The 11,810-nt window shown below is 55.6% G+C and overlaps 1 protein-coding gene across 1 annotated transcript; it reads right to left on the bottom strand.

The window, feature by feature from the left end:
- Positions 1–1,340: 1,340 nt before the first annotated feature.
- ZNF213 (zinc finger protein 213) lies at positions 1,341–5,174 on the bottom strand. The gene is made up of 5 exons (XM_004373195.2): positions 4,686–5,174; positions 3,830–3,944; positions 3,393–3,478; positions 3,051–3,174; positions 1,341–1,999 (listed from the first exon to the last, which is right to left on the bottom strand). Exons 1-5 carry the CDS (start codon positions 5,082–5,084, stop codon positions 1,341–1,343), a joined length of 1,383 nt encoding a protein of 460 aa, XP_004373252.1. The 5' UTR covers positions 5,085–5,174.
- Between the last annotated feature and the right edge of the window lie 6,636 nt (positions 5,175–11,810).

Below are 11,810 nucleotides of genomic sequence, written 5' to 3'. Positions count from 1 at the left end.
ACTGCCCTGCACACAGGAAGTCACCAGCACGGGGGAAGGAGGGGTTGCTCTTTGGCGACCAGAAACTTGAACCTGCTCCCAACCAGCACCCACCGCAGGCCACAGCCTGGGCCCCAGGGGGCAGGGGCCAGTCCTCCCTGGGCTGCACCGCTACTGCCTGAGGGTCTCCACCCGTGACAGCGGGGAGAAAGCAGCCGCCTGGGGAAGACCACACCCCCCACCGGGCTCCTCAGCTCTGAATCCCCTCACACTGTGACCTGCCAGGGTGGGGAGGGGTACCAGCTATCCCCTCCGGAGCTGCCCCAGGCCAGGGTGCTGCAGAGGATGGAAGCCCGGGACTCAGGCTGCCCTTTGGGGCCTGGCTGGCCTGAAAGCCAGGGTGCGGCTCCACCTGGTGATGGCCCAGCGCCACATGCCAACGGGACAACCAGGCCAGGAAGCCCGGCCCCCACCTCCCCAAAGGACAGAGCAGCCTGGCAGGAAGTTCTCAGGTTTATTCGAGCCATCGGTGGCTCTCGAGGGCGGCTGGGCCCAGTGCCTCTGAAGGGTCTCGTGGTCTGTCCCTATGAATGCAAAGCTGCAAATGCCACCTACAGACGGAGGGAATGCAGTGCGCAAGGCCCCAGCCCAGTGCCGACCAAGTGCTAGCGTTCGATGAAGTCACCCCAGACCGGCCCCCCACCCCCCACTGGCTAGGGGGAGGCCCCCAAGGGCACGGCTGGGGGCGAGTGCTGAGAAGGCAGGCAGCCTGTGTCTCCAGGACGGGGCAGAGATCACAGAACATTAGAATGGTCGGTGATGAGGGGTCCCTGCACCACCCTGCAGGGAAGCAGGAAGCCCGTGGCCTCGCCCAGGATTCAGACCCTCGTGGCGATCCCTGATTGTCCCTCCTAGGGCCCAGAAAAGGGGTCAAGGCCTGCCCCACGCCCTCCGCTCCCATGGAAGGCACAGGTTGGCAGGGGTAAAGGGTGGCCACGCACCCACCTGAGACAGCAGGGGACACAGTCCCCAGCCAAAGAGGCTGTAGGAGGTCTGGGACGGGGACCCTGGCTTTGCCCCAGGCCTCCTGCACCCCTGCCACCCCAGCCTTCCCCACGTGTCTGTGGTGACTGGCGAGCGCGGCCAGAGAGGAGGAGAGACGTGGAGCGGGGGTGATGACAAGGTTACAGGGCTCCACCGGGAGGGCCGGGCAGGTCCCTGGAGTGGAGTCGGGTGGGGTGTGTTCTGCGCAGTCCAGGGCGGCGGGGCAGACACGTGACGAGGAGTGACGGGGCCGCAGGGGCAACCACGTGCTGCTGCCTGGCACTGTGGGGGGAGCTCACCGGCGGGGTGGCGCCCAGTCACCCCACAGGCTGGGCCATCTTGGCGTGCAGGCTCTGGTGAGCAATGAGGTGGGCACGCTGCTTGAAGCTCTTGTCACACTCGCCGCAGCCGAATGGCCGCTCGCCGGTGTGCACGCGCCGGTGGTCCAGCAGGTAGGAGCGCAGCGAGAAGCTCTTGCCGCAGTCGCTGCAGCCAAAGGGCTTCTCACCCGTGTGGATGCGCTGGTGGTCGGCCAGGTAGGCGCTGCGGCTGAAGCTCTTGCCGCACTCAGAGCAGGAGAAGGGCTTCTGGCCCGTGTGCACGCCCTGGTGGCGCACCAGGTCAGAGGAGCTGCGGAAGCGCTTGTCGCACGCCTGACACTTGTGCGGTTTCTCGCCTGTGTGCGTGCGCTGGTGCCGCGCCAGGTCCGAGCCCCAGCGGAAGCGCTTGCCGCACTGCCCGCAGCTGTGCGGCTTCTCGGCCGCCAGGTCCCGGAACTGCCGCCGGCGCGTGGGTGGCCGTCCTCGCCGCGCTCCCCCGACCCGGCCCAGTGGCATCCCTGGCTGGTTCTCACTCTCCCATGCCTCAGCCTCCTCGGGGCTCCAGGACATGGCCGTGTCGCGGCCAGCCTGGCCAGGTGACACCATCACCGCCTCTTCCAACCACGACTGCTTGCTCTGGCTTTTGAGCCCCAAACCTGCAAGGGGAAGGGAAGCGGCCTCCTCAGTCCCACTGGGTTCTGGGGCCAGAGCTGACTCCGGGGGTGGCGCCCGGCTTCAGACAGCCCTGCACCTCAGTGTCCTCGTCTCTAAAATGGGCGTCATGACACAAAGCCAGCAGAGAAGCAGTTCGGAGTGAGTGTTGGGGATCCAGCTGCCGGGCCCTGACTGCAGAGGCACTCACAATACCCACGGCCTCAGGCACGTCACCAAACCAGCCCTGCCTCAGTTTCCACACTGGATCCAGTGACCCAGCTCTGAACCCTGGCTATCTGGACTCCAAAACTGAATAGGTTTAAGTAAATTTCTAAAATCCTCCAAACTCTCACACTTCGCTACCCAAAACTAAGGGACCAGTCTCAACTGATGTGGTTCCTCTTGCTGCAGGAACTCTTGGTATCCAAACTCTGGAGGAACGAGATGTAAGCAGGGAGGGTTCCTGTCCAATCACATCCTGAGGATTAAATGAGATGCTCCCTGAACCGTTCTGAGAAAGGTACCCCCACTTAGCAGAAGGGGGTCAGTCCGTGCACACAGCGGGTGCTTTCACGGTGAGTGCCTCTCAGTGGCAGGCGGGCTGGCCCCGCTCGTCATAACCGACAGCCTGGGGTCCCAGCTCTACCCTGCCAGTGTCAGGTGACCCAGGCTCAGGCTTCCCATCTGCAAAATGGGGATGAAACTCCCCTGCACTGGATGGTGAGAATCGACGGAGGAGACGCACCACGAGAGCCCAGCACGGAGGCCGGCACGCAGCCAGCACTCCCCAGCATGCTCCAAGGCACAAGAAAGCGAACCGTCCGCATGGCGAGGGAGGCAGGGCGCTGCTGGACAGAGGCCAGGAGAAGGCCCACTTCAAGCCAGCTACGCATGGCAGAGTGGGGAGAAGACCTGAGAGTTGTAGCAGGACAGGGAAGCGTAGCCTGCTGCGGCGCCCCTCTGCTGCTGGGACCCCAAAGAAGGTTGCAGCCTCTGTCTCGGAAGAGCCAAGGACTCCAAGGTCCTGGCTGTGTCCATTGGTCCACAACTTACCTGGGGCAACATTCCGCGAGTTCTCCCGCTTTATGTCCCAGAAGAGATCCCTCTGAGCAGGGTCCAGGGATCCCCATTCTTCCCGGGAGAAGTAGAAGGGAATGTCCCCAAATGTCACAGGTCCCTGGAATGACGCCAGGAGATGAGGTTCGGAGCTCCTTGCTGAGGACTCCCCAGGCAGCTGTGGGCAGGGACAGGAGGGGCTTGGGATGGGGAACGGAACGGGTCCAGGCAGAGACGGGGTGGGTGGAAGAGGACAGGGCAGACAGGAAGCCAAGGCTCATTTCAGGGACTGGACAGCGCCGAAGGGCCTCAGGGAGGACGGAGGGGCTGCTTACTCACGTGGACCCCAGAAGCAAGGCAGGCATCTGTGGTTTCGCTGGGACTCCCCTCTTTAGGAAGGGCAGGGGGCTGGGGGGCAAGCTGGTCTGAGAGGAAAGAACAGAGCCTCAGAGAGGCCAGCTCAGGCCTGGATGGAGACTTCACACCCTCCCCTGCCCAGACAGACACCCACAGACCTAGACACACGCCTATATACATACCCACACCCAGACACTCAGACAGGTAAACCTAGACACACACATACATACGTACCCATATCCAGACACTCAGACAGGTAAACCTAGACGCACGCACGCACGCGCACACACGCCTGGGTTTCACACACACACACACACACACACACACACACACACACGCCTGGGTTTCACAGAGGCAGCAGTGCCCTGCCTACCACACATGGAGCCGCTGCAGCCTGCAGGGAGAGGCCTACTCACCACCGTGGCTGGGCTGCTCCTGGGGCAGCCGGCTCCGTGCCCCCGTCTTTAGGGGAGGCCCCTTGGCCTGGGCTCTCTGGACCGTGGGCTCGGCTTCCACCTCCTCTGAAGGCACATCCTGTGCAGGAACCACAACATGCTCATCAGCATGGAGCCCCGACTGGGGAAGACAGAGTCTAATCCCTGGGAAGGAGACACAGGAGACATCCCTCAGGATGCTGGGGTGTGGGAAGGAGATGTGCACGGGGCCCCAGGGACAGTCCAGAGCAGAACGTGACACCAGGCAGTGCTGTGCGCCCAAGAACCCCCCGATCTACCACGAGACCAGAGCCAGATCCCCAAGGCCAAGTCGCAAGGCCACCTGGCAAGGGGATGTGGAGGGGGCCCTGCTGCCAAGGCAGAGCCCACACCCAGCCCCTCACTTGGCCCCCAGAGGCCTCTAGTGTCAAGACCCGCCACCTCACAAGACAGCGGGCTCCACGGACAGCTCTACCTTCTCAGACCCCTTCTGGAGCTCTGATCATACGTGTCACTGTATCCCAGGGCCTGGCCTAGAGCAGAACACGAATGGGCGCTGGCAGAACCTGCGTACAGCTGAAACCTGCCCTCCTCGGCCCCGCTGCTGCCCTCCCCCTGGAGCCAACGAAAAGAACTCCGATTTCTTTCTGGAGGTGTCCTTCAGAGGTTCACCATGTGTGTGCCATGCCCGTGTGCACACGCCCCTGCTCTGTGCCCCCCACTCCGACCCCACGGGCCTCCTGGAGGACCTGGCTCTGTGGACACGGCCTCGCCCCTCAGCCCAGGTTCCTCCGGATGCCCCTCCCCCAACACCCGCACCTGGATGTGGAGGGACCCTCACCTGCTGCCTGGCCTTCCCTGGCTGCTTCTTCAGGTCCTCCACCAAGGCGACTGCCTCTTCGCCACTTCTGGGGCGCTGCTCACGCACCCAGCCCTGGACGCCGCCAGGCAGCACATTCAGGAACTGCTCCAGCACCAGCAGCTCCAGGATCTGCTCCTTGGTGCGCAGCTCAGGCCGCAGCCAGCGGCAGCACAGCTCCCAGAGCTGGCTGAAGGCCTCGTGGGGCCCACCCACATCCCCATAGCAGAAGTGCCGGAAGCGCTGGCGGCAGGACTCAGCATCCCTGCTGTCTTCTTGCTGGGCGGAGTCCTGCTCCCAGGAGGAATCTTCCACCTTCACGATCAGAAGCCCGTCTCCCTCCCCAGGGGCCTGGTCCTGGGGCTCCAGAGGGGCTGCCATCCCCCGGGTCCTGGGGCTCAGGGCTGGTCGGCCTCAACCTAGCCCGAGCCTGCCCCTCAGTCTCCCAGTGGATTCCCCTGTGGCAGCCGGGCCACCATCTGGACACACGCTCCTGGGAAAGAGCAAAACAGCAGGATGGGAGTGGGGGGGGGGGGCAGAGGCAAACACCACCCGAAGGGACTTCTGGGGACTCCAGCTCCTGTCTCTCAGAGACCTGAAGTCTGTTTGAAGCTGGGCTGTAAAGCCTTCATGTGACTGTCACTCCTCATACAGGTCCACAGCCCCTCAGCCACAGCTCTGAAAGCCAAAACCCCGGCTTTCCCATCACCTGCTTGACAGCGACACCTAACCTAGCTCATTTGGCTGCAGCATCTGACCTCTGATAGGAGACAATTTATAATCTTCATTTCTTCTTCTTAAGCTAAGTGGTCAAATATTTTGGAACAGAAATATTAATGTAAACATTCAGGTAAAACTCATCAAGCTGTACTTACAATATGTGCGTTTCTCTGCATATACAGTAAAACCTGTGAAAGCCAGAACTTGTGTAGGAAGGAAACTGGCCAGAGAAGGAAAACACAAATATTTTCCACTAAAACAAGCGATAGAAAAGAGGTCAGACTGCACCCTGTCGAGGGCAGAAATTTTGTGAGAGCTGGAAAAACAAGGCAGTCCCGTTAAACTCCGGCTCTCACAGGTTTCACTGTATATTCTACTTCAATAAAAAATTTTAATGAACATGTTTGATTATTGAGTGTTGCCCCAGATCCTGTTGGAGATGGGGTACTGTAGTATCTTTCTCAAATCTGAAAATGTCTAAATTCCAAAACACATCAGGCCCAGTGGTTTCAGAGACAGGCTCATGGCCATGATTCCACGCCATCAGCCACAGGTTCTTCTCAATGTACGACACACGTTTGTTCCTTACCCTGTCAGTTACTCCCCACAATCATCCGGAATGGTGTGTATTTTGGGTTTTGCGTTAAATTGCCTTTTTTGTTTCAACGAGAAAAGTAATACAAACCATCGTGGGAAAAAAAAAGGGGGCAAGGAGCTCAAACAATATAGAAATCCACGCTGGTGCTGTTAGTTGCCTTCAAGTCAACTCCGACTCCTGGTGACCCTGTGTGTGAACTGCTCCATAGGGTTTTCAGGCCTGTGACCTTTTGGATGGAAATCACCAGGTCTATCTTTCCAGCTGCCTATGGGTGGGTTGGGACCTTCAACCCTCACAGCTAACACATCGTTTAACCGTTTTCGCCACCCAGGCATGGAAGAGGAAACACCTCCCACAATGTGGCTGAGTCCCCCAGGATCTCTGTTAACAGCATGACATACGACCCCGCCGACCTAACAATGTTTCTTCACTGGCGGGGTCGTCGGCTTCCCGACATGGATGTGCTCCAGTCTCTTAACCAATTCGCTAGTGATGCATTTGAGTTGTTCCCAAGTCTTCTCTACTGCACACTAAGCACTTCGTTTACTTAGTTCTTCTATCCCTCACCCCACCATTCTCATCCTGCAGTGCTGGAGGAGGAAGCGCCGCTCGGAGAGGGCCAGGGACTCACCAGGATCGCTGAGCCGCACGCGGCAGGCGGGAACGCGGCCCGGGCGGAGCCCCGCGCTCTGCCACCCGCAGCCCGGAGCTGAGGAGGGGGCGGGCGCGCTCGGGTTTCTGCCCAGGAACCGAGCGAGCGGCCGGGCGGAGGGCGACCCGAACTCCTCCCGGCACTTCCCAGCAGTGCGCACTCCTTCGGACTCCACCTCGGGGCACCAGCCCCGGCCCGGAGCCCCGCGTCCGCTTCGGAGCGCCGCCGCCGCCGCCGCCAGCGTCGCCGGTCCCCGCCCCCGGGACACTCAGCGCCCACGGCCGCCCAGGCGTTCCCAGTTCCGTCGCCAGATCCCGCCGCCGGAAACCCGCGCGGGGCTCGCCGGGAAACCGCGGGCGCATCCGTCGCGGGAAGCATTCGGGACTACACCCCGCAGAAAGGCAGTTCGTCTTTTGAACCTCCCTTCTCCCCGAGGAAAGGCCAATCAACAGGGAAAATTCCAGGGATGGCCAATCAGAAAGCAGCGCCGCGAGTTGCGTCAGACCCCTACACCCGGGATGAAGAGCTGGGTTCTGTGCCTTGACTCGGTATGTTCGCTTCCGTCTCCGTGTTTATTTCTGTTTCTCTGTGCCTCTGGTCTCTGAAGGGCAGAAATGGGAAGTCAAGGCCTGGCCTGATGAGCAGACATGGCGCCTGGCCTAGCCAGAAATGGAGCTCCTGCTGCGCCGGAAGGGCTGTGCGGAGGTGACTCTTCCTTCCGCTCGAGTCTCTCTCCGCGCAAGGCAGTGTGTGGAAGGCCGATAACATCGTGGAGCTCGGTCAGCGGAGACCCATTTCCAGCCTCTTGGGTCCCGCCCTCTCCCAAGTCTTTAGCGGCAGGTCGGCAGCTGGAACCCACCCAGCAGCTCCGTGGGAGAAAAGACCTGGCGATGTGCCCCCGTAAAGATTATAGTCTGGGAAACCCTGTGGGGCAGTGTTCCTCTTTCACTTTGGGTCGCTATGAGTCGAAAGTCGTCGACTGGACGGCGCAACAGAGGGGCGTGAAGTTTCCTAGGAAATGCCATCCTGTGGGGGCGCGGAGCCTCTTGCTGCGATTCTCCGTTTCGGCAGGCGGGAACGCTGACCCGGGGGGTCGCCGCGCTTCCCCCACCAGCAGCGTCACCTGCGGGGAGTTGAAACGGCGGCGGGGTCCCGAGGCCGGGAGGGATCTGCAGGATGCAGGCCATATCTGGGAGGCTCAGAGTTCTCTTTTCCATGCAATTGGATCCATTCCCACCTTCTCCACCTGAAGATTTGAGGCTCCAGTTCTTTATCTGAATAGAAAGGGCTTTCTTGTTTTTTGTTTGTTTCGATTATGCAAGTATTGTGTGCTTAATGTAAAAAAGGAAGTAACGAATGTATGAAAATTATAAAGATGTCCCTTCTGGTATCCACAAGGCTAGCTCCTTCACTCTCTGCTCAAATGGTACCCCCTCAAAGAGACATTCCTTAACCCTGTGTAAACAGCTCTCCCACCGTCTCTGCCCTGCCGTATTTTTCTTGCTAACATTTATGACTACCTGATATTATATATATTTGTGTAATATTTGTCTCCCACTATTCGACTATAAGCCCCATTAGGGCAGACACTGTTTTTATGGCACAAGGTAGGGACTCAGTAAATATTTGTTGAATGAACGAAGGCAAAAGACATTCTTAATCCAGAAATAAGCACTATTAGTAGTTCAGTCGGTGTTCTTGCAGTTCTACGTCTATGAATATATTTCTAATACAAACCTGGAGTCAGTCTATAAGTCATGTTTTGCTGACCCCGCAAAGGTATATCAGATACCTTTATCAGCATTTATAAATAAAATTCATCAGTTTTGCAAGCTGTAAAGAAGAAGAATTGATGCATTTGAATTACCGTTTTGGTGAAGAATATTGAACATAGAAGAACGAACAAATCTGTCTTGGAAGAAGTGCAGCCAGAATGCTCCTTAGAAGCCAGGATGGTGAGACCTTTGTCTCACATATTTTGGACATGTTACTGGGAGGGACCAGTTCCTGGAGAAGGACATCATGCTTGGTAAAATGGTGGGTTAGTAGAAAAGAGGAAGATCCTTGAGCTGGATTGACACAGTGGCTGCAACAACAGGCACAAAAAGCAACAATTGTGAGGACGGTGCAGGGCCAGGCAGCATTTCTTTCTGTTGTACGTAGGGTCGCTATGAGTCGGAACTGATTCAATGGCACCTAACAGCAACGTAGCATTCCATAGTATGAAAGTTCCATTTAACCGGTCCCCTACCCTTGTAAATTTAAATTGTTTACATTTTACTTTATTTCCAGATACGCTTCTATATACTTTTGTGCATTTGCTTGAACATTTCCTTAGGAAAAACTAGAAATGGAATTGCTGAATCAAGTTTGAATACATATTTTCAAACTCTTCTCTAGAAACTTCTTTACATTTCTATTTGAGAATCAAATGTTTCCTTCTTCCCCTGAGGCTGATGGAGAGTAAAAAAGGAAGAAACTTAGAGGAGCTCCTCCCCTGTCAATTCAAGGCTGAGATTCAGAGTTCTGAGGGGAGCCCGGCTGCCACAGGAACTCGCAGGTGGCAGATGAAGAAGAAAGGGGCCGGAGGGCATGAAGTTGAAAAACCAGCTGAAGGTTTCGAGCGCAGGCTGTACTGTGACTTTGTGAGGGCGGCTGAGGTGAATGCTACTGGGCTTCCTTTCCTCGTCTCTGTTGGTTCCAGTGGAAATCCACAAAGAAGGAATGGAAGTCCTTTTCTGCAGCTCTGACCTTACAGTGTTCTTCCAGCGCCCTCTATTGGCAAAGCCTAACATGAAGTTGGTTAGCAAAGGAGAAGTGTTTAGAGTCCAGCTCCAGTATTGCAAAGCTGGGCAAAAAGGGTGCATTTAAGGCTGAGGGAATAAGTAATTGCCATTTTCTACTGGGCATTACTTACATGTGGGAAATGATCTGTGTGCAATTATATTGAGACCCACCGCCTCATTGAACTTTCTTATCCTTCTCACAGTTTTTGAGTTTCTTGATGGAAGACTACATTGTGAGGCTGGGAAGGAAATATGGTCAGCCAGTGGTTCTGTGCCAGGATTGGTGGCTGAGTTTTCCTCAGTTCACGTCTACTCTTAGAAGTTACCTTGTTTGGTGAGTGGCCTGTTAAATGAAGATCCCTGTATTCACTTCCTGTGGCTGCTGTAACAAATTACCACAATCTTGGTGACTTAAAGCAGAAATGTATTATCTCAGTTCTTGAGACCAGAAGTCTCAGATCAGTACCACAGCGTAACTCAAGAAGTTAGCAGGACCAGACTCTCTCCAGAGACTCTAAGGGAGAATCTGTTTCTTGCCTCTTCCATCTTTTGGTGGCTGCCTGCATTCCTTGGCTTATGGCCACATCACTCCAATCTCTGCCTCCGTATTCACATTGCCTTCTCCTGTCTATGTCAAATCTCCCTCTGCCTCTCTTGTGATGGCATTTAGGGCCAACTGGGATAATCCAAAGGAGCCCTTGTGGCATAGTGGTTAAGCACTCACCTGCTAACCCAAAGCTAGGCAGTTTGAACCAACCAGCCTCTCAGCAGGAGAAAGATGTAGCAGTCTGCGTCTATAAAGATTTACAGCCTTGTCAACCCTGTGGGGCAGTTCCACTTTGCTGTATAGGGTCGCTGTGAGTCAAAATGAACTCGATGGCTACGAGTTTGGTCTGGTTTGCGGATAATCTAGGATAATATCCCAATGTCATGATCCTTACATCAATTATCTGCAAAGACCCTTTTTCATTATGAGGTAACATTTCCTTATAAGGTTCCAGGGATTAGCACCTGATAGCTTTGGGGGCCATTACTCAGACCGCTGCAGGCCCGCACAGGGTCTTTTCCAGCTGCATAGGCAGTAGTTCAGTTTGTAACCTAAAACGCTGCATAATTCAGACTGCAGCCCTGAAGGCAAATGATCACTTTCCAACTGATGAGAATGTCAGTGTTCATCTCTGAGAGCCATTTTTCACTTGGCACAGAGTCTAAACGGGCTACACTGCAGATACGTGATGGAATGGTCAGGGATACAGATTGCTTCCAGGGTCGACTAGGAAGACGGCTCCCTCACATGACTATGGGCAGGAGACCCCATTTCGTCCCCACGTAGACTTCTCTGTGGGGCAACCTGAGTAACCCATTTGCCGAATGATCTAAAAACCTTCCAGTTTTGAGTGGGCTTCTTTGCTACCTGGGTCACGTGACCCAGCCGATTCAGTGGTGCTTGGAGTGCCCTTTGGCAGGGTCTTATAGATGAATCACGACATAGACCCTTAGAATTTTGGAGCAAAACCATGCTATCCTGTACTGATTACCACTCTCCTTTTGAGAAACATCTTTTGGCTTACTACTGGGCCTTCAGAGCCCTGGTGGTGCAGTGGTTAAGAACTCAGCTGCTATCCAAAAGGCTGACAGTTTGTACCCATGCCAAGGGAGAAAGCTGTGGCAGTCAGTTTCCGCAAACACTAAGGCCTTCGAAACCCTATGGAGCAGTTCTACTCTGTCCTGTAGGGGAATTATGTGTCTCAATAGACTTGATGGCAATGAGTTTGGGTTTTTGGTTTGCTGGGCCTTAGTAAAGACTGAACGCTGGACCACAGGCCACCAACTTACTGTGCGACCTGAACTTCCCATCAAAAAGTGTGTATTGTTCTGGGGAAACTAGCACAACTTGTACAAGGAAAGGTCATGGAAGCTCCATAGACACATCCAAACTCCCTGAGGGACTGAATTGCTGGGCAGAGGGCTGTGGGGACCACGGTCTTGGGGAACACCTAGCTTAATTGGCATAACACAGTTTATAAAGGCAATGTTCTACATTCTACCTTGGTGAGTAGCGTCTGGGGTCTTAAAAGCCTGTGAGCAGCCACCTAAGATACTCCACTGGTCTCATCCCTTCGGGAGCAAGGGAGAATGAAGAAAATAAGATACAAGGGGAAGATTAGTCCAAAGGACTAATGGACCACAACTACCATGGCCTCCACCAGACTGAGTCCAGTGCAACTAGATGGTGCCCAGCTACCACCACTCACTGCTCTGAACAGGGATTACAACAGAGGGTCCTGGACAGAGCTGGAGAAAAATGTAGAACAAAATTATAACTCACAAAAAAAGACCAGACTTACTGG

This window comes from Trichechus manatus, unplaced genomic scaffold, assembly GCF_000243295.1.
Source record: "Trichechus manatus latirostris isolate Lorelei unplaced genomic scaffold, TriManLat1.0 scaffold00024, whole genome shotgun sequence".
Classification (NCBI taxonomy): Eukaryota; Metazoa; Chordata; class Mammalia; order Sirenia; family Trichechidae; genus Trichechus; species Trichechus manatus.
The sequence above is the reverse complement of the archived record's forward strand: the minus strand, read 5'-3'. Positions and strand labels throughout refer to the sequence as shown.

What these genes read in the sequence shown, in the direction of transcription:
- ZNF213 (XM_004373195.2), bottom strand. Translation starts at nt 5,084, where the DNA reads ATGGCAGCCCCTCTGGAGCCCCAGGACCAGGCCCCTGGGGAGGGAGAC. An exon ending in CCAGGAGCAGCCCAGCCACG is followed by an intron (nt 3,479 to 3,829) that starts GTGGTGAGTAGG and finishes CTTTCCTCTCAG; the next exon opens with ACCAGCTTGCCCCCCAGCCC. An exon ending in CTCGCGGAATGTTGCCCCAG is followed by an intron (nt 2,000 to 3,050) that starts GTAAGTTGTGGA and finishes TTCCCCTTGCAG; the next exon opens with GTTTGGGGCTCAAAAGCCAG.